The 21,477-nt window shown below is 54.9% G+C and overlaps 1 protein-coding gene across 1 annotated transcript in view; it reads left to right on the forward strand.

Annotated features, from left to right (window-relative positions):
- The window catches only part of LOC122547596 (complement C1q subcomponent subunit C-like), a 29,936-nt gene extending 8,733 nt beyond the window's left edge, over positions 1-21,203 (forward strand). The window contains exons 3-4 of the mRNA XM_087985281.1: positions 9,530-9,608; positions 20,580-21,203. Of these exons, the coding sequence (XP_087841407.1) occupies positions 9,530-9,608; positions 20,580-20,983 (483 nt within the window). The 3' untranslated portion in view covers positions 20,984-21,203. The remainder of the gene's footprint in view (positions 1-9,529; positions 9,609-20,579) is intronic.
- The last annotated feature ends 274 nt before the right edge of the window (positions 21,204-21,477 follow it).

Raw genomic sequence — 21,477 nt, forward strand, 5'->3', positions numbered from 1 at the left:
AGGGGGGACACTGTAGAGAGAGCTCTGCTCTGTATCTAAACCCCCTGTCCCTGGGAGTGTTTGAGGGGGGACAGTGTAGAGGGAGCTCGGCTCTGTATCTAAACACTCTGTCCCTGGGAGTGTTTGATGGGGATAGTGTAGAGCGAGCTCTGCTCTGTACCTAAACCCCCTGTCCCTGGGAGTGTTTGGGGGGGGGGGGACAGTGTAGAGCGAGCTCTGCTCTGTACCTAAACTCCCTGTCCCTGGGAGTGTTTGAGGGGGGACCGTGTAGAGGGAGCTCTGCTCTGTATCTAAACCCCCTGTCCCTGGGAGTGTTTGCTGGGGGAGCAGTGTAGAGAGAGCTTTACTCTGTATCTAATCCCCTGTCCCTGGGAGTGGGGGAGAGTGGAGAGGGATCTTTACTCTGTATCTAACCCCCTGTCCCTGGGAGTGGGGGGACAGTGTCGAGGGAGCTTTACTCTATATCTAACCCCCTGTCCCTGGAGTGGGGAACAGTGTAGAGTAAGCTTTACTCTGTATCTAACCCCTTGTCCCTGGGAGTGGGGGACAGTGTAGAGTAAGCTTTACTCTGTATCTAACCACTTGTCCCTGGAGTGGGGGACAGTGTAGAGGGAGCTTTACTCTATATCTAACCCCCTGTCCCTGGAGTGGGAGACAGTGTAGAGTAAGCTTTACTCTGTATCTGACCCCTTGTCCCTGGGAGTGGGGGACAGTGTAGAGTGAGCTTTACTCTGTATCTAACCCCTTGTCCCTGGAGTGGGGACAGTGTAGAGGGAGCTTTATTCCATATCTACCCCCTGTCTCTGGTTGTGTTTGATGGAGACAGTGTAGAGGGAGCTCTGCTCTGTATCTAAACCCCCTGTCCCAGGGAGTGTTTGATGGGGACAGTGTAGAGAGAGCTCTGCTCTGTACCTAAACCCCCTGTCCCTGGGAGTGTTTGAGGGGAGACAGTGTTGAGGGAGATGTGCTCTGTACCTAAACCCCCTGTCCCTGGGTGTGTTTGAGGGGGGGGGACAGTGTAGAGAGAGCTCTGCACTGTAACTAAACTCCCTGGCCCAGGGAGTGTTTGGGGGACAGTGTAGAGTTAGCTCTGCTCGATATCTAACTCCCCTGTCCCTGGGAGTATTTGAGGGGGGACAGTGTAGAGGGAGCTCTGCTCTGTATCTAAACCCCCTGTCCCAGGGAGTGTTTGATGGGGACAGTGTAGAGAGAGCTCTGCTCTGGACCTAAACCCCCTGTGCCTGGGAGTGTTTAAGGGGGTACAGTGTAGAGCGAGCTCTGCTCTGTATCTAAACCCCCTGACCCTGGGAGTGTTTGAGGGGGGACAGTGTAGAGCGAGCTCTGCTCTGTACCTAAACCCCCTGTCCCTGGGAGTGTTTGATGGGGACAGTGTAGAGAGAGCTCTGCTCTGTACCGAAACCCCCTGTCCCTGGGAGTGTTTGAGGGGGGGGGGGACAGTGTAGAGGGAGCTCTGCTTTGTCCCGATGCCCCCTGTCCCTGGGAGTGTTTAAGGGGGGACAGTGTAGAGAAGAGCTCTGCTCTGTATCTAAACCCCCTGTCCCTGGGAGTGTTTGAGGGGAGACAGTGTAGAGGGAGCTCTGCTCTGTATCTAAACCCCCTGTCCCTGGGAGTGTTTGAGGGGGGACAGTGTAGAGAGAGCTCTGCTCTGTAACTAAACCCCCTGTCCCTGGGAGTGTTTAAGGGGGCACAGTGTAGAGGGAGCTCGGCTCTGTATCTAAACCCCCTGACCCTGGGAGTGTTTGAGGGGGGACAGTGTAGAGAGAGCTCTGCTCTGTATCTAAACCCCCTGTCCCTGGGAGTGTTTAAGGGGGCACAGTGTAGAGGGAGCTTTACTCTGTATCTAACCCCTTGTCCCTGGGAGTGGGGGGACAGTGTAGAGGGAGCTTTACTCTATATCTAACCCCCTGTCCCTGGAGTGGGGGACAGTGTAGAGTAAGCTTTACTCTGTATCTAACCCCTTGTCCCTGGGAGTGGGGGACAGTGTAGAGGGAGCTTTATTCCATATCTACCCCCTGTCTCTGGTTGTGTTTGATGGGGACAGTGTAGACGGAGCTCTGCTCTGTATCTAAAACCCCTGTCCCTGGGAGTGTTTAAGGGGGGACAGTGTAGAGAGAGCTCTGCTCTGTATCTAAACTCCCTGTCCTTGGGAGTGTTTGAGTGGGGGGGACAGTGTAGAGGGAGATGTGCTCTGTACCTAAACCCCCTGACCATGGGTGTGTTTGAGGGGGGGGACAGTGTAGAGAGAGCTCTGCACTGTAACTAAACTCCCTGGCCCAGGGAGTGTTTGGGGGACAGTGTAGAGTTAGCTCTGCTCGATATCTAACTCCCCTGTCCCTGGGAGTATTTGAGGGGGGACAGTGTAGAGGGAGCTCTGCTCTGTATCTATACCCCCTGTCCCAGGGAGTGTTTGGGGGACAGTGTAGAGTTAGCTCTGCTCTATATCTAACTCCCCTGTCCCTGGGAGTATTTGAGGGGGGACACTGTAGAGAGAGCTCTGCTCTGTATCTAAACCCCCTGTCCCTGGGAGTGTTTGAGGGGGGACAGTGTAGAGGGAGCTCGGCTCTGTATCTAAACACTCTGTCCCTGGGAGTGTTTGATGGGGATAGTGTAGAGCGAGCTCTGCTCTGTACCTAAACCCCCTGTCCCTGGGAGTGTTTGGGGGGGGGGGGACAGTGTAGAGCGAGCTCTGCTCTGTACCTAAACTCCCTGTCCCTGGGAGTGTTTGAGGGGGGACCGTGTAGAGGGAGCTCTGCTCTGTATCTAAACCCCCTGTCCCTGGGAGTGTTTGCTGGGGGAGCAGTGTAGAGAGAGCTTTACTCTGTATCTAATCCCCTGTCCCTGGGAGTGGGGGAGAGTGGAGAGGGATCTTTACTCTGTATCTAACCCCCTGTCCCTGGGAGTGGGGGGACAGTGTCGAGGGAGCTTTACTCTATATCTAACCCCCTGTCCCTGGAGTGGGGAACAGTGTAGAGTAAGCTTTACTCTGTATCTAACCCCTTGTCCCTGGGAGTGGGGGACAGTGTAGAGTAAGCTTTACTCTGTATCTAACCACTTGTCCCTGGAGTGGGGGACAGTGTAGAGGGAGCTTTACTCTATATCTAACCCCCTGTCCCTGGAGTGGGAGACAGTGTAGAGTAAGCTTTACTCTGTATCTGACCCCTTGTCCCTGGGAGTGGGGGACAGTGTAGAGTGAGCTTTACTCTGTATCTAACCCCTTGTCCCTGGAGTGGGGACAGTGTAGAGGGAGCTTTATTCCATATCTACCCCCTGTCTCTGGTTGTGTTTGATGGGGACAGTGTAGAGGGAGCTCTGCTCTGTATCTAAACCCCCTGTCCCAGGGAGTGTTTGATGGGGACAGTGTAGAGAGAGCTCTGCTCTGTACCTAAACCCCCTGTCCCTGGGAGTGTTTGAGGGGAGACAGTGTTGAGGGAGATGTGCTCTGTACCTAAACCCCCTGTCCCTGGGTGTGTTTGAGGGGGGGGGACAGTGTAGAGAGAGCTCTGCACTGTAACTAAACTCCCTGGCCCAGGGAGTGTTTGGGGGACAGTGTAGAGTTAGCTCTGCTCGATATCTAACTCCCCTGTCCCTGGGAGTATTTGAGGGGGGACAGTGTAGAGGGAGCTCTGCTCTGTATCTAAACCCCCTGTCCCAGGGAGTGTTTGATGGGGACAGTGTAGAGAGAGCTCTGCTCTGGACCTAAACCCCCTGTGCCTGGGAGTGTTTAAGGGGGTACAGTGTAGAGCGAGCTCTGCTCTGTATCTAAACCCCCTGACCCTGGGAGTGTTTGAGGGGGGACAGTGTAGAGCGAGCTCTGCTCTGTACCTAAACCCCCTGTCCCTGGGAGTGTTTGATGGGGACAGTGTAGAGAGAGCTCTGCTCTGTACCGAAACCCCCTGTCCCTGGGAGTGTTTGAGGGGGGGGGGGACAGTGTAGAGGGAGCTCTGCTTTGTCCCGATGCCCCCTGTCCCTGGGAGTGTTTAAGGGGGGACAGTGTAGAGAAGAGCTCTGCTCTGTATCTAAACCCCCTGTCCCTGGGAGTGTTTGAGGGGAGACAGTGTAGAGGGAGCTCTGCTCTGTATCTAAACCCCCTGTCCCTGGGAGTGTTTGAGGGGGGACAGTGTAGAGAGAGCTCTGCTCTGTAACTAAACCCCCTGTCCCTGGGAGTGTTTAAGGGGGCACAGTGTAGAGGGAGCTCGGCTCTGTATCTAAACCCCCTGACCCTGGGAGTGTTTGAGGGGGGACAGTGTAGAGAGAGCTCTGCTCTGTATCTAAACCCCCTGTCCCTGGGAGTGTTTAAGGGGGCACAGTGTAGAGGGAGCTTTATTCTGTATCTAAACCCCCTGTCCCTGGGAGTGTTTAAGGGGGCACAGTGTAGAGGGAGCTCTGCTCTGTAACTAAACCCCCTGTCCCTGGGAGTGTTTAAGGGGGCACAGTGTAGAGGGAGCTCGGCTCTGTATCTAAACCCCCTGTCCCTGGGAGTGTTTGAGGGGGGACAGTGTAGAGGGAGCTCTGCTCTGTACCTAAACCCCCTGTCCCTGGGAGTGTTTGAGGGGGGACAGTGTAGAGGGAGCTCTGCTCTGTACCTCAACCCCCTGTCCCTGGGAGTGTTTAAGGGGGGTCAGTGTAGAGCGAGCTTTATTCTGTATCTAAACCCCCTGTCCCTGGGAGTGTTTGCTGGGGGAGCAGTGTAGAGAGAGCTTTACTCTATATCTAATCCCCTGTCCCTGGGATTGTTTGATGGTAGACAGTGTAGAGGAAGCTTTACTCTGTATCTAACCCCCTGTCCCTGGGAGTGGGGGGACAGTGTAGAGGGAGCTTTACTCTATATCTAACCCCCTGTCCCTGGAGTGGGGGACAGTGTAGAGTAAGCTTTACTCTGTATCTAACCCCTTGTCCCTGGGAGTGGGGGGACAGTGTAGAGGGAGCTTTACTCTATATCTAACCCCTTGTCCCTGGGAGTGGGGGACAGTGTAGAGGGAGCTTTATTCCATATCTACCCCCTGTCTCTGGTTGTGTTTGATGGGGACAGTGTAGAGAGAGCTCTGCTCTGTATCTAAACCCCCTGTCCCTGATAGTGTTTGAGGGGGGGGGGGGGAACAGTGTAGAGGGAGCTCTGCTCTGTACCTAAACCAGCTGTCCTTCGGAGTGTTTGAGTGGGGGGGACAGTGTAGAGGGAGATGTGCTCTGTACCTAAACCCCCTGACCCTGGGTGTGTTTGAGTGGGGGGGACAGTGTAGAGGGAGATGTGCTCTGTACCTAAACCCCCTGACCATGGGTGTGTTTGAGGGGGGGGGACAGTGTAGAGAGAGCTCTGCACTGTAACTAAACTCCCTGGCCCAGGGAGTGTTTGGGGGACAGTGTAGAGAGAGCTCTGCTCTATATCTAACTCCCCTGTCCCTGGGAGTATTTGAGGGGGGACAGTGTAGAGGGAGCTCTGCTCTGTATCTAAACCCCCTGTCCCAGGGAGTGTTTGATGGGGACAGTGTAGAGAGAGCTCTGCTTTGTACCTAAACCCCTGTCCCTGGGAGTGTTTAAGGGGGGACAGTGTAGAGGGAGCTCGGCTCTGTACCTAAACTCCCTGTCCCTGGGAGTGTTTAAGGGGGGGGACAGTGTAGAGATAGCTCTGCTCTGTATCTAAACCCCCTGTCCCTGGGAGTGTTTAAGGGGGCACAGTGTAGAGGGAGCTTTATTCTGTATCTAAACCCCCTGTCCCTGGGAGTGTTTGCTGGGGGAGCAGTGTAGAGAGAGCTTTACTCTGTATCTAATCCCCTGTCCCTGGGAGTGGGGGAGAGTGTAGAGGGATCTTTACTCTGTATCTAACCCCCTGTCCCTGGAGTGGGGGACAGGTCTCTGGTTGTGTTTGATGGGGACAGTGTGGAGAGAGCTCTGCTCTGGATCTAAACCCCCTGTCCCTGATAGTGTTTAAGGGGGGCGGGACAGTGTAGAGGGATCTCTGCTCTGTACCTAAACCCCCTGTCCTTGGGAGTGTTTGAGTGGGGGAGACAGTGTAGAGGGAGCTCTGCTCTGTACCTAAACCCCTGTCCCTGGGAGTGTTTAAGGGGGGACAGTGTAGAGGGAGCTCTGCTCTGTACCTAAACCAGCTGTCCTTGGGAGTGTTTGAGGGGGGACAGTGTAGAGGGAGATGTGCTCTGTATCTAAACCCCCTGTCCCTGGGAGTGTTTGATGGGGACAGTGTAGAGAGAGCTCTGCCCTGTATCTAAACCCCCTGTCCCTGGGAGTGTTTGATGGGGACAGTGTAGAGAGAGCTCTGCTCTGTACCTAAACTCCCTGTCCCTGGGAGTATTTGAGGGGGGACAGTGTAGAGGGAGCTCGGCTCTGTACCTAAACTCCCTGTCCCTGGGAGTATTTGAGGGGAGACAGTGTCGAGAGAGCTCTGCTCTGTACCTAAACCCCCTGTCCCTGGGAGTATTTGAGGGGAGACAGTGTCGAGAGAGCTCTGCTCTGTACCTAAACCCCCTGTCCCTGGGAGTGTTTGAGGGGGACAGTGTAGAGAGAGCTCTGCTCTGTACCTAAACCCCTCGTCCCTGGGAGTGTTTAAGGGGGCACAGTGTAGAGAGAGCTCTGCTCTGTACCGAAACCCCCTGTCCCTGGGAGTGTTTAAGGGGGCACAGTATAGAGTGAGCTTTATTCTGTATCTAAACCCCCTGTCCCTGGGAGTGTTTGCTGGGGGAGCAGTGTAGAGAGAGCTTTACTCTATATCTAATCCCCTGTTCCTGGCAGTGGGGGAGAGTGTAGAGGGATCTTTACTCTGTATCTAACCCCCTGTCCCTGGAGTGGGGGACAGTGTAGAGGGAGCTTTATTCCATATCTACCCCCTGTCTCTGGTTGTGTTTGATGGGGACAGTGTAGAGGGAGCTCTGCTCTGTATCTAAACCCCCTGACCCAGGGAGTGTTTGATGGGGACAGTGTAGAGAGAGCTCGGCTCTGTATCTAAACACCCTGTCCCTGGGAGTGTTTGATGGGGAGGACAGTGTAGAGGGAGCTTTACTCTGTATCTAAACCCCCTGTCCCTGGGAGTGTTTGAGGGGGGACAGTGTAGACGGAGCTCTGCTCTGTATCTAAACCCCCTGTCCCTGGGAGTGTTTGAGGGGGCACAGTGTAGAGGGAGCTCTGCTCTGTATCTAAACCCCCTGGCCCTGGGAGTGTTTGAGGGGGGGCAGTGTAGAGAGAGCTCTGCTCTGTACCTCAACCCCCTGTCCCTGGGAGTGTTTGAGGGAGGACAGTGTAGAGGGAGCTGTGCTCTGTACCTAAACTCCTGTCCCTGGGAGTGTTTGAGGGGGGACAGTGTAGAGGGAGCTCTGCTCTGTACCTAAACCCCCTGTCCCTGGGAGTGTTTGAGGGGGGACAGTGTAGAGGGAGCTCTGCTCTGTACCTAAACCCCCTGTCCCTGGGAGTGTTTGAGGGGTGGTAATGTGTTGCTGGAAAAGCGCAGCAGGTCAGGCAGCATCTAGGGAACAGGGGAATCGACGTTTCGGGCATTAGCCCCTCTGTTTGAGGGGGGACAGTGTAGAGGGAGCTCTGCTCTGTACCTAAACCCCCTGTCCCTGGGAGTGTTTGAGGGGGGAGGGGACAGTGTAGAGAGAGCTCTGCTCTGTACCTAAACCCCCTTTCCCTGGGAGTGTTTGAGGGGGGACAGTGTAGAGAGAGCTCTGCTCTGTACCTAAACCCCCTGTCCCTGGGAGTGTTTGAGGGGGGAGGGGACAGTGTAGAGAGAGCTCTGCTCTGTACCTAAACCCCCTGTCTCTGGGAGTGTTTGAGGGGGGACAGTGTAGAGAGAGCTCTGCTCTGTACCTAAACCCCCTGTCCCTGGGAGTGTTTGAGGGAGGGGGCACAGTGTAGAGAGAGCTCTGCTCTGTATCTAAACCCCCTGTCCCTGGGAGTGTTTGAGGGGGGACAGTGTAGAGGGAGCTCTGCTCTGTACCGAAACCCCCTGTCCCTGGGAGTGTTTGACGGGAGACAGTGTAGAGAGAGCTCTGCTCTGTACCGAAACCCCCTGTCCCTGGGAGTGTTTAAGGGGGCACAGTATAGAGTGAGCTTTATTCTGTATCTAAACCCCCTGTCCCTGGGAGTGTTTGCTGGGGGAGCAGTGTAGAGAGAGCTTTACTCTATATCTAATCCCCTGTTCCTGGCAGTGGGGGAGAGTGTAGAGGGATCTTTACTCTGTATCTAACCCCCTGTCCCTGGAGTGGGGGACAGTGTAGAGGGAGCTTTATTCCATATCTACCCCCTGTCTCTGGTTGTGTTTGATGGGGACAGTGTAGAGGGAGCTCTGCTCTGTATCTAAACCCCCTGACCCAGGGAGTGTTTGATGGGGACAGTGTAGAGAGAGCTCGGCTCTGTATCTAAACACCCTGTCCCTGGGAGTGTTTGATGGGGAGGACAGTGTAGAGGGAGCTTTACTCTGTATCTAAACCCCCTGTCCCTGGGAGTGTTTGAGGGGGGACAGTGTAGACGGAGCTCTGCTCTGTATCTAAACCCCCTGTCCCTGGGAGTGTTTGAGGGGGCACAGTGTAGAGGGAGCTCTGCTCTGTATCTAAACCCCCTGGCCCTGGGAGTGTTTGAGGGGGGGCAGTGTAGAGAGAGCTCTGCTCTGTACCTCAACCCCCTGTCCCTGGGAGTGTTTGAGGGAGGACAGTGTAGAGGGAGCTGTGCTCTGTACCTAAACTCCTGTCCCTGGGAGTGTTTGAGGGGGGACAGTGTAGAGGGAGCTCTGCTCTGTACCTAAACCCCCTGTCCCTGGGAGTGTTTGAGGGGTGGTAATGTGATGCTGGAAAAGCGCAGCAGGTCAGGCAGCATCTAGGGAACAGGGGAATCGACGTTTCGGGCATTAGCCCCTCTGTTTGAGGGGGGACAGTGTAGAGGGAGCTCTGCTCTGTACCTAAACCCCCTGTCCCTGGGAGTGTTTGAGGGGGGAGGGGACAGTGTAGAGAGAGCTCTGCTCTGTACCTAAACCCCCTGTCCCTGGGAGTGTTTGAGGGGGGACAGTGTAGAGAGAGCTCTGCTCTGTACCTAAACCCCCTGTCCCTGGGAGTGTTTGAGGGGGGAGGGGACAGTGTAGAGAGAGCTCTGCTCTGTACCTAAACCCCCTGTCTCTGGGAGTGTTTGAGGGGGGACAGTGTAGAGAGAGCTCTGCTCTGTACCTAAACCCCCTGTCCCTGGGAGTGTTTGAGGGAGGGGGACAGTGTAGAGAGAGCTCTGCTCTGTACCTAAACCCCCTGTCCCTGGGAGTGTTTGAGGGGGGACAGTGTAGAGGGAGCTCTGCTCTGTACCTAAACCCCCTGTTCCTGGGTGTGTTTGAGGGGGGACAGTGTAGAGGGAGCTCTGCTCTGTACCTAAACCCCCTGTCCCTGGGAGTGTTTGATGGGGACAGTGTAGACGGAGCTCTGCTCTGTATCTAAACCCACTGTCCCCACTTGCCCTGCCTTCCTGATCTGACCTGAACGTTGGAATAGAGTTTCTGCACTGTTTGTTTTCTCTCTTGCTGTAGGATGGTTGCGCTGATCTCAAGGTTCACGTGCAGGCCCTGGAGGACCGGCTCACCGTGCTGGAAAATCACGAACATGAGGGTTAGTTGGGGGAACATGTGGTCGCGAGAAATCCCAAAAGTCGACACAGTATCCTGATGGATTCTCGCACCAGGTTGCGAGTCCATGGGCAGGCTGGTGTGGGAGCTATTTGGGGAGCACTGAGGGAAATGTGTGTGGCACAGAGACGCAGTGGTTGGCATTGTTGCCTCACGGTGCCAGGGACCTGGGTTTGATTCCACCCTCGGGCGCCTGTCAGTGTGGAGTTTGTCCATTCTCACCCAATCCCCGTGTCAGTGTGCGTTTACTCTGGGTGCTCTGGATTCCTCCCACAGTCCAATGATGTGCAGGTTAGGGTGGATTGGCCGTGCTAAATTGTCCCCGTAGTGCCCAGGGATGTGCAGGTTGGGGTGGATTGGCCGTGCTAAATTGTCCCCATAGTGCCCAGGGATGTGCAGGTTAGGGTGGATTGGCCGTGCTAAATTGTCCCCGTAGTGCCCAGGGATGTGCAGGTTAGGGTGGATTGGCCGTGATAAATTGTCCTGTAGTGCCCAGGGATGTGCAGGTTAGGGTGGATTGACCGTGCTAAATTGTCCCTGTAGTGCCCAGGGATGAGCAGGTTAGGGTGGATTGGCCGTGATAAATTGTCCCTGTAGTGCCCAGGGATGTGCAGATTGGGGTGGATTGGCCGTGCTAAATTGTCCCTGTAGTGCCCAGGGATGAGCAGGTTAGGGTGGATTGGCCGTGATAAATTGTCCCCGTAGTGCCCAGGGATGTGCAGGTTAGGGTGGATTGGCCGTGCTAAATTGTCCCCATAGTGCCCAGGGATGTGCAGGTTAGGGTGGATTAGCCGTGCTAAATTGTCCCCGTAGTGCCCAGGGATGTGCAGGTTAGGGTGGATTGGCCGTGCTAAATTGTCCCCGTAGTGCCCAGGGATGTGCAGGTTAGGGTGGATTGGCCGTGCTAAATTGTCCCCGTAGTGCCAAGGGATGTGCAGGTTAGGGTGGATTAGCCGTGCTAAATTGTCCCCGTAGTGCCCAGGGATGTGCAGGTTAGGGTGGATTGGCCGTGCTAAATTGTCCTGTAGTGCCCAGGGATGTGCAGGTTAGGGTGGATTGGCCGTGCTAAATTGTCCTGTAGTGCCCAGGGATGTGCAGGTTAGGGTGGATTGACCGTGCTAAATTGTCCCTGTAGTGCCCAGGGATGTGCAGATTGGGGTGGATTGGCCGTGCTAAATTGTCCTGTAGTGCCCAGGGATGTGCAGGTTAGGGTGGATTGGCCGTGCTAAATTGTCCCGTAGTGCCCAGGGATGTGCAGGTTAGGGTGGATTGGCCGTGCTAAATTGTCCCGTAGTGCCCAGGGATGTGCAGGTTAGGGTGGATTGGCCGTGCTAAATTGTCCCGTAGTGCCCAGGGATGTGCAGGTTAGGGTGGATTGGCCGTGCTAAATTGTCCCTGTAGTGCCCAGGGATGTGCAGGTTGGGGTGGATTGGCCATGCTAAATTGTCCTGTAGTGCCCAGGGATGTGCAGGTTATGGTGGATTGGCCGTGCTAAATTGTCCCGTAGTGCCCAGGGATGTGCAGGTTAGGGTGGATTGGCCGTGCTAAATTGTCCCGTAGTGCCCAGGGATGTGCAGGTTAGGGTGGATTGGCCCTGCTAAATTTTCCCGTAGTACGCAGAGATGTGCAGGTTAGGGTGGATTGGCCGTGCTAAAATGTCCCCGTAGTGCCCAGGGATGTGCAGGTTAGGGTGGATTGGCCGTGCTAAATTGTCCCGTAGTGCCCAGGGATGTGCAGGTTGGGGTGGATTGGCCGTGCTAAATTATCCCGTAGTGCCCAGGGATGTGCAGGTTAGGGTGGATTGGCCGTGCTAAATTGTCCCGTAGTGCCCAGGGATGTGCAGGTTGGGGTGGATTGGCCGTGCTAAATTATCCCGTAGTGCCCAGGGATGTGCAGGTTAGGGTGGATTGGCCGTGCTAAATTGTCCCGTAGTGCCCAGGGATGTGCAGATTAGGGTGGATTGGCCTTGCTAAATTTTCCCGTAGTACGCAGAGATGTGCAGGTTAGGGTGGATTGGCCGTGCTAAATTGTCCCGTAGTGCCCAGGCATGTGCAGGTTAGGATGGATTGGCAGTGCAAAATTGTCCCCGTAGTGCCCAGGGATGTGCAGGTTAGGGTGTATTGGCCATGCTAAATTGTTACGTAGTGCCCAGGGATGTGCAGGTTAGGGTGTATTGGCCATGCTAAATGGTCCCGTAGTGCCCAGGGATGTGCAGGTTAGGGTGGATTGGCCGTGCTAAATTTTCCCCATAGTGCCCAGGGATGTGCAGGTTAGGGTGGATTGGCCGTGCTAAATTGTCCCCGTGGTGCCCAGGGATGTGCAGGTTAGGGTGGATTGGCCGTGCTAAATTGTCCCGTAGTGCCCAGGGATGTGCAGGTTGGGTTGGATTGGCCGTGCTAAATTGTCCCGTAGTGCCCAGGGATGTGCAGGTTAGGATGGATTGGCCATGCTAAATTGTCCCCGTAGTGCCCAGGGATGTGCAGGTTAGGGTGGATTGGCCGTGCTAAATTGTCTCCGTAGTGCCCAGGGATGGGCAGGTTAGGGTGGATTGGCCGTGCTAAATTGTCCCCGTAGTGCCCAGGGATGTGCAGGTTAGTGTGGATTGGCCGTGCTAAATTGTCCCCGTAGTGCCCAGGGATGTGCAGGTTAGGATGGATTGGCCGTGCTAAATTGTCCCGTAGTGCCCAGGGATGTGCAGGTTGGGGTGGATTGGCCATGCTAAATTATCCCGTAGTGCCCAGGGATGTGCAGATTAGGGTGGATTGGCCATGCTAAATTGTCCCGTAGTGCCCAGGGATGTGCAGATTAGGGTGGATTGGCCCTGCTAAATTTTCCCGTTGTACGCAGAGATGTGCAGGTTAGGGTGGATTGGTCGTGCTAAATTGTCCCGTAGTGCCCAGGCATGTGCAGGTTAGGATGGATTGGCAGTGCAAAATTGTCCCCGTAGTGCCCAGGGATGTGCAGGTTAGGGTGTATTGGCCATGCTAAATTGTTACGTAGTGCCCAGGGATGTGCAGGTTAGGGTGTATTGGCCATGCTAAATGGTCCCGTAGTGCCCAGGGATGTGCAGGTTAGGGTGGATAGGCCGTGCTAAATTTTCCCCATAGTGCCCAGGGATGTGCAGGTTAGGGTGGATTGGCCGTGCTAAATTGTCCCCGTGGTGCCCAGGGATGTGCAGGTTAGGGTGGATTGGCCGTGCTAAATTGTCCCGTAGTGCCCAGGGATGTGCAGGTTGGGTTGGATTGGCCGTGCTAAATTGTCCCGTAGTGCCCAGGGATGTGCAGGTTAGGATGGATTGGCCATGCTAAATTGTCCCCGTAGTGCCCAGGGATGTGCAGGTTAGGGTGGATTGGCCGTGCTAAATTGTCTCCGTAGTGCCCAGGGATGGGCATGTTAGGGTGGATTGGCCGTGCTAAATTGTCCCCGTAGTGCCCAGGGATGTGCAGGTTAGTGTGGATTGGCCGTGCTAAATTGTCCCGTAGTGCCCAGGGATGTGCAGGTTAGGATGGATTGGCCATGCTAAATTGTCCCGTAGTGCCCAGGGATGTGCAGGTTAGGATGGATTGGCCATGCTAAATTGTCCCCGTAGTGCCCAGGGATGTGCAGGTTAGGGTGGATTGGCCGTGCTAAATTGTCTTGAAGTGCCCAGGGATGTGCAGGTTAGGATGGATTGGCCGTGCTAAATTGTCCCCGTAGCGCCCAGGGATGTGCAGGTTAGGATGGATTGGCCATGCTAAATTGTCCCGTAGGACCCAGCAATGTGCAGGTTAGGGTGGATTGGCCGTGCTAAATTGTCCCCGTAGTGCCCAGGGATGTGCAGGTTAGGGTGGATTGGCCGTGCTAAATTGTCTTGAAGTGCCCAGGAATGTGCAGGTTAGGATGGATTGGCCGTGCTAAATTGTCCCCGTAGTGCCCAGGGATGTGCAGGTTAGGGTGGATTGGCTGTGCTAAATTGACCCGTAGTGCCCAGGGATGTGCAGGTTAGGGTGGATTGGCCGTGCTAAATTGTCCCGTAGTGCCCAGGGATGTTCAGGTTGGGGTGGATTGGCCGTGCGAAATTGTCCCCGTAGTGTCCAGCGATGTGCAGGTTAGGATGGATTGGCCGTGCTAAATTGTCCTGTAGTACCCAGGGATGTGCAGGTTAGGATGGATTGGCCGTGCTAAATTGTCCCCGTAGTGCCCAGGGATGTGCAGGTTGGAGTGGATTGGCTGTGCTAAATTTTTCCCGTAGTGCCCAGGGATGTGCAGGTTAGGGTGGATTGGCCATGCTAAATTGTCACGCAGTGTCCAGGGATGTGCAGGTTGGGGTGGAGTGACCGTTCTAAATTGTCCCCGTAGTGCCCAGGGATGTGCAGGTTAGGGTGGATTGGCCATGCTAAATTGTCCAGTAGTGCCCAGGGATGTGCAGGTTAGGGTGGATTGGCCGTGCTAAATTGTCCCGTAGTGCCCAGGGATGTGCAGGTTAGGGTGGATTGGCCGTGCTAAATTGTCCCCGTAGTGCCCAGGGATGTGCGGGTTAGGGTGGATTGGCCGTGCTAAATTGTTCCTGTAGTTCCCAGGGATGTACAAGTTAGGGTGGATTGGCCGTGCTAAATTGTCCCGTAGTGCCCAGGGATGTGCAGGTTGGGGTGGATTGGCCGTGCTAAATTATCCCGTAGTGCCCAGGGATGTGCAGATTAGGGTGGATTGGCCCTGCTAAATTTTCCCGTTGTACGCAGAGATGTGCAGGTTAGGGTGGATTGGCCGTGCTAAATTGTCCCGTAGTGCCCAGGCATGTGCAGGTTAGGATGGATTGGCAGTGCAAAATTGTCCCCGTAGTGCCCAGGGATGTGCAGGTTAGGGTGTATTGGCCATGCTAAATGGTCCCGTAGTGCCCAGGGATGTGCAGGTTAGGGTGGATAGGCCGTGCTAAATTTTCCCCATAGTGCCCAGGGATGTGTAGGTTAGGGTGGATTGGCCGTGCTAAATTGTCCCCGTGGTGCCCAGGGATGTGCAGGTTAGGGTGGATTGGCCGTGCTAAATTGTCCCGTAGTGCCCAGGGATGTGCAGATTGGGTTGGATTGGCCGTGCTAAATTGTCCCGTAGTGCCCAGGGATGTGCAGGTTAGGATGGATTGGCCATGCTAAATTGTCCCCGTAGTGCCCAGGGATGTGCAGGTTAGGGTGGATTGGCCGTGCTAAATTGTCTCCGTAGTGCCCAGGGATGGGCAGGTTAGGGTGGATTGGCCGTGCTAAATTGTCCCCGTAGTGCCCAGGGATGTGCAGGTTAGTGTGGATTGGCCGTGCTAAATTGTCCCGTAGTGCCCAGGGATGTGCAGGTTAGGATGGATTGGCCATGCTAAATTGTCCCGTAGTGCCCAGGGATGTGCAGGTTAGGATGGATTGGCCATGCTAAATTGTCCCCGTAGTGCCCAGGGATGTGCAGGTCAGGGTGGATTGGCCGTGCTAAATTGTCTTGAAGTGCCCAGGGATGTGCAGGTTAGGATGGATTGGCCGTGCTAAATTGTCCCCGTAGCTCCCAGGGATGTGCAGGTTAGGATGGATTGGCCATGCTAAATTGTCCCGTAGGACCCAGCAATGTGCAGGTTAGGGTGGATTGGCCGTGCTAAATTGTCCCCGTAGTGCCCAGGGATGTGCAGGTTAGGGTGGATTGGCCGTGCTAAATTGTCTTGAAGTGCCCAGGGATGTGCAGGTTAGGATGGATTGGCCGTGCTAAATTGTCCCCGTAGTGCCCAGGGATGTGCAGGTTAGGGTGGATTGGCTGTGCTAAATTGACCCGTAGTGCCCAGGGATGTGCAGGTTAGGGTGGATTGGCCGTGCTAAATTGTCCCCGTAGTGCCCAGGGATGTGCAGTTTGGAGTGGATTGGCTGTGCTAAATTTTTCCCGTAGTGCCCAGGGATGTGCAGGTTAGGGTGGATTGGCCATGCTAAATTGTCACGCAGTGTCCAGGGATGTGCAGGTTGGGGTGGAGTGACCGTTCTAAATTGTCCCCGTAGTGCCCAGGGATGTGCAGGTTAGGGTGGATTGGCCATGCTAAATTGTCCAGTAGTGCCCAGGGATGTGCAGGTTAGGGTGGATTGGCCGTGCTAAATTGTCCCGTAGTGCCCAGGGATGTGCAGGTTAGGGTGGATTGGCCGTGCTAAATTGTCCCCGTAGTGCCCAGGGATGTGCGGGTTAGGGTGGATTGGCCGTGCTAAATTGTTCCTGTAGTTCCCAGGGATGTACAAGTTAGGGTGGATTGGCCGTGCTAAATTGTCCCGTAGTGCCCAGGGATGTGCAGGTTAGGGTGTATTGCCATGCTAAATTGTCCCGTAGTGCCCAGGGATGTGCAGGTTAGGGTGTATTGCCATGGTAAATTGTCCCGTAGTGCCCAGGGATGTGCAGATTAGGGTGGATTGGCCCTGCTAAACTTTCCCGTAGTACACAGAGATGTGCAGGTTAGGGTGGATTGGCCATGCTAAATTGTCTCCGTAGTGCCCAGGGATGGGCAGGTTAGGGTGGATTGGCCGTGCTAAATTGTCCCCGTAGTGCCCAGGGATGTGCAGGTTCGGGCGGATTGGCCGTGCTAAATTGTCCCGTAGTGCCCAGGGATGTGCAGGTTAGGATGGATTGGCAGTGCAAAATTGTCCCCGTAGTGCCCAGGGATGTGCAGGTTAGGGTGGGTTGGCCATGCTAAATTGTTCCTGTAGTTCCCAGGGATGTACAGGTTAGGGTGGATTGGCCGTGCTAAATTGTCCCGTAGTGCCCAGGGATGTGCAGGTTAGGGTGTATTGCCATGCTAACTTGTCCCGTAGTGCCCAGGGATGTGCAGGTTAGGGTGTATTGCCATGGTAAATTGTCCCGTAGTGCCCAGGGATGTGCAGGTTAGGGTGTATTGCCATGCTAAATTGTCCCGTAGTGCCCAGGGATGTGCAGGTTAGGGTGGATTGGCCGTGCTAAATTCTCCCATAGTGCCCAGGAATGTGCAGGTTCGGGTGGATTGGCCGTGCTAAATTTTCCCCGTAGTGCCCAGGGATGTGCAGGTTAGGGTGGATTGGCCGTGCTAAATTGTCCCCGTAGTGTCCAGGGATGTGCAGGTTAGGGTGGATTGGCCGTGCTAAATTTTCCCGTAGTGCCCAGGGATGTGCAGGTTAGGGTGGGTTGGCTGTGCTAAATTGTCCCCATTGTGCCCAGGGATGTGCAGGTTAGGGTGGGTTGGCCGTGCTAAATTGTCCCCGTAGTGTCCAGGGATGTGCAGGTTAGGGTGGATTGGCCGTGCTAAATTGTCCCGTAGTGCCCAGGGATGTGCAGGTTAGGGTGGGTTGGCCGTGCTAAATTGTCCCATAGTGCCCAGGGATGTGCAGGTTAGGGTGGGTTGGCCGTGCTAAATTGTCCCCATAGTGCCCAGGGATGTGCAGGTTCGGGTGGATTGGCCGTGCTAAATTGTCCCATAGTGCCCAGTGATGTGCAGGTTAGGGTGGGTTGGCCGTGCTAAATTGTCCCATCGTGCCCAGGGTGCATTAATAGGTTGTAAATGTAGAGTTGCGGGGAATGGGTCTGTGCGGGTTTCTCTTCGGAGGGTCGATGTGGGAATGTTGGGCTAAAGGACCTGTTTCCTTACTTTCGGGATTCTATCATTTTCTATGATAGAGTCTTAAATCTTGGTGTGCCCACTGAACACCTTGGAGGATATGGGGGCGTTCTGCGGAGTTTTCTGTCATTTTTTTGCTCGATGACTGGGACAGCATTTCTCTCCAATCCCTCGTCGCACCCACTCCCCCACTCCCCGCCCTTTCGGAAGTTGGGATGGTGATGGATGGGGGTTGGGTGGTTAGTTGAGCGCCTTCTTGATCCCCCTGCAGTCTCACCCTGCCGGGAGGGCAGTTCCAGGATTGTGATCTGGCGAAGAGACAGCGATGGAATTCCCAAATCCGGATCTGGAAATGGCCAGGGAAGCACGTTCCTTCTGGACGGTGGTTGTTGTGGGTTTGCAAAGTGCATGTGTCTGCGGTGTGTCTTGTTGATCCTGAGCCACCGATGACGGTGTGGATGCCAGTCAGAGAGAGGCCACTTTATCCTTGGAAGGTATGGGATACGTACCCCCCACCCCCATTAGGGCAAGCTGGAGGGGCTGGGGTGCTTTCCCTCTCTCTCCCGACTTGCGGGTAAGGTTCTGGGGAGTCAGCAGGTGAGTTACTCGTTTGCAGGAACCCGACCCTCTGAGCTGCTCTTGCCAACGTGTACGGCAAGTGCAGTTCAATTTCTCACTGGAAGCAGATACGGATGCACTGATGAAGTTCAGACTCGATCAGCGTGAGCAGGCCAAGGGAGCACATGATCGGGCGAGCACTAAGGGAACTCATGTACACCAGTCCCTGAAAGGAAAGGGAGATAAAGTCGTGCAGAAGCAGTTAGGATAATTGTCTTTAATCGCCAAGAGTTGAAGGACAGGAAGCTAATGCTGGAATTGTACGAAATATTGGCGAGGCCACAGTTAGAAACTAGTGTGCAATTGTGGAGTGCACATTACAATGGGGATGGGACCGCACTGGCGAAAGGGACACATAGTAGGATGCAGCTGGTGCTGGACAGTCGCAGTTCTGAAGAAACATTGGACAGAGGGGTTGTTTACCTGGGAAGGGGATCGTGCTGGGGAGATGTGCAAAATCACAAGGAGCACAGACAGGGGAGAAACACAGCCCATTTGGTAAAGGCATTGGTGAGCAGGATGGATAGAAAGTTCACCCAGATTGGGATGGGAGACTGGAACTCGCTGCTGGCTGGGAGAAACAGAAACAGTCACAACATTGAAGAGGTGCTCAGCTGGGCGCGTGCGACACCAGAGCAGCCAAATCATCACAGAATCCCAACAGTGTGGAAACAGGCCATTGGGTCCAACAGGTCCACACTAACCCTCTGCCCATTCCCCTACTCCGTTTTCTTACATTTACCCCTGCCTAATGCAACTAATCTACACATTCCGAAAACACGATGGGGAATTTAGCACGGCCTGTCCACCCTAACCTGCACATCCCTGAGCACGACGGGGACAATTTAGCACGGCCAACCTACCCTAACCTGCACATCCCTGAGCACGACGGGGACAATTTAGCATGGCCAACCCACCCTAACCTGCACATCCCTGGGCACTACGGGACAGTTTAGCACGGCCAATCCACCCTAACCTGCACATCCCTGGGCACTACGGGACAGTTTAGCACGGCCAATCCACCCTAACCTGCACATCCCTGGGCACTACAGGGACAATTTAGCACGACCAATCCACCCTAACCTGCACATCCCTGGGCACTACGGGGACAATTTAGCACGGCCAATCCACCCTAACCTGCACATCCCTGGGCACTACGGGGACAATTTAGCATGGCCAACCCACCCTAACCTGCACATCCCTGGGCACTACGGGACAATTTAGCATGGCCAACCCACCCTAACCTGCACATCCCTGGGCACTACGGGGACAATTTAGCACGGCCAATCCACCCTAACCTGCACATCCCTGGGCACTACGGGGACAGTTTAGCACGGCCAATCCACCCTAACCTGCACATCCCTGGGCACTACGGGGACAATTTAGCATGGCCAATCCACCCTAACCTGCACATCCCTGGGCACTACAGGGACAATTTAGCACGGCCAATCCACCCTAACCTGCACATCCCTGGGCACTACGGGGACAGTTTAGCATGGCCAATCCACCCTAACCTGCACATCCCTGGGCACTACGGGACAGTTTAGCATGGCCAATCCACCCTAACCTGCACATCCCTGGGCACTATGGGACAATTTAGCACGGCCAATCCACCCTAACCTGCACATCCCTGGGCTCTACGGGACAATTTAGCACGGCCAATCCACCCTAACCTGCACACCCCTGGGCACTACAGGGACAATTTAGCACGGCCAATCCACCCTAACCTGCACATCCCTGGGCACTACGGGACAATTTAGCACGGCCAACCCACCCTAACCTGCATATTCCTGGGCACTATGTGGACAATTTAGCACGGCCAATCCACCCTAACCTGCACATCCCTGGGCACTACGGGAACAATTTAGCACGACCAATCCACCCTAACCTACACATCCCTGGGCACTACAGGGACAATTTAGCACGGCCAATCCACCCTAACCTGCACATCCCTGGGCACTACGGGGACAATTTAGCATGGTCAATCCACCCTAACCTGCACATCCCTGGGCACTATGGGGACAATTTATCACGGCCAATCCACCCTAACCTGCACATCCCTGGGCACCACGGGGACAGTTTAGCACGGCCAATCCACCCTAACCTGCACATCCCTGGACACCACGGGGACAATTTAGCCCGACCAATCCACCCTAACCTGCACATCCCTGGGCACTCCAGGGACAATTTAGCACGGCCAATCCACCCTAACCTGCACATCCCTGGACACCACGGGGACAATTTAGCACGACCAATCCACCCTAACCTGCACATCCCTGGGCACCACGGGGACAATTTAGCACGGCCAATCCACCCTAACCTGCACATCCCTGTACACCACGGGGACAATTTAGCCCGACCAATCCACCCTAACCTGCACATCCCTGGGCACCACGGGGACAATTTAGCACGACCAATCCACCCTAACTTGCACATCCCTGGGCACCACGGGGACAATTTAGCACGGCCAATCCACCCTAACCTTTACATCTGTGGATTGTGGGAGGAAACCCATGCAGACACTGGGATTGAATATGCAAACTCCACACAGACAGTTGCTGAGGCTGGAATCGAACCTGGCTCCCTGGCAGTAGGAGGCACCAGCGCTACCCACTGAGCCGCCGTGCAGCCCCAAAGAACCAAATGCTGAGAATTGGGGTGAGGATGGTGAGATAGTGTTTTTAACCAGTGATGAGATGACTTGTGCTGTGTGTTCATATTGAAGTGCTCACTCTCTCTCCCTCTCTGTCTCTCTGTCTCTGCCAGAGGCCCATGACCACCACGCTGCACTGTTCGCTGTCTCCTACTCGGAAGGTGATAATATCACCATGACGGGCGTCCCCTTCGTGTTTGACCAGGTTATTCTGAACCGAGAGGAAGGCTACAACAGCACCACTGGAATCTTCACCTGCCCCATCCAAGGCGTCTACTCCTTCGTCTACTCCTCGTTCCCAGGCAAAGGGATAGCGACCTCCGTCACCCTCATGAAGAACAACGTCGAGGTCAGCTCCATCTACAGCAACCTGCCGGAGGGCAGCACTCAGTTTTCTGAACGCACCGACCTGATTTTCCTGGAGAAGGGGGACAATGTGAGCGTGCAGCTCAAAAAAGGGGCCGTGCTGAGGCAGGCAGCCTCCCTGAACTTCCACGGATACCGGGTCTCTGATTAATCCCTCCCCTCCCCTCCCCGAGGTGTAGCCCCCGCACACCCCTGCCCCTTTCCCCCCTCCATTCTTCCCTTCACTCCCCCCCCCTCTTGCCTTGTGAGCTTCACTGTCGCCTGAGGTGGTCGGGTTTGCTCTGGGAGTATCAGGCTCTGCCGGCGTGCGTGGGCCCGGGAATGTTCGCTCGTGTTTCCCTGCTTCACGAATAAAGGAAAGCTGCATCGCAGGAATTCATGTGCGTGTGTGTCTTTCCACTCGAAAAGTCAGGAGGATGCCTCTCACACTGCCTCCCCTCCCAACCTGCTAGCCCCCCTCAATAAGATGATGGCTGGTCTGATTATAGCAGCGACATATTGTTGCCTCCTCCAATAAACTTACAACTCCTCGCTTCACAATAATCTGTCTATCCCCTGCAGGAAAATGGTCAAGGCCCTTTCGGAGTGTGGGGGAGAGTACTTGAATTGAATTGGATTGGATTGGATTGGATGGGATTGAATTAA

This window comes from Chiloscyllium plagiosum, unplaced genomic scaffold (assembly GCF_037043375.1).
Source record: "Chiloscyllium plagiosum isolate Xiang-an unplaced genomic scaffold, Cpla_swu_hap1 HiC_scaffold_51, whole genome shotgun sequence".
NCBI classification, from domain to species: Eukaryota; Metazoa; Chordata; class Chondrichthyes; order Orectolobiformes; family Hemiscylliidae; genus Chiloscyllium; species Chiloscyllium plagiosum.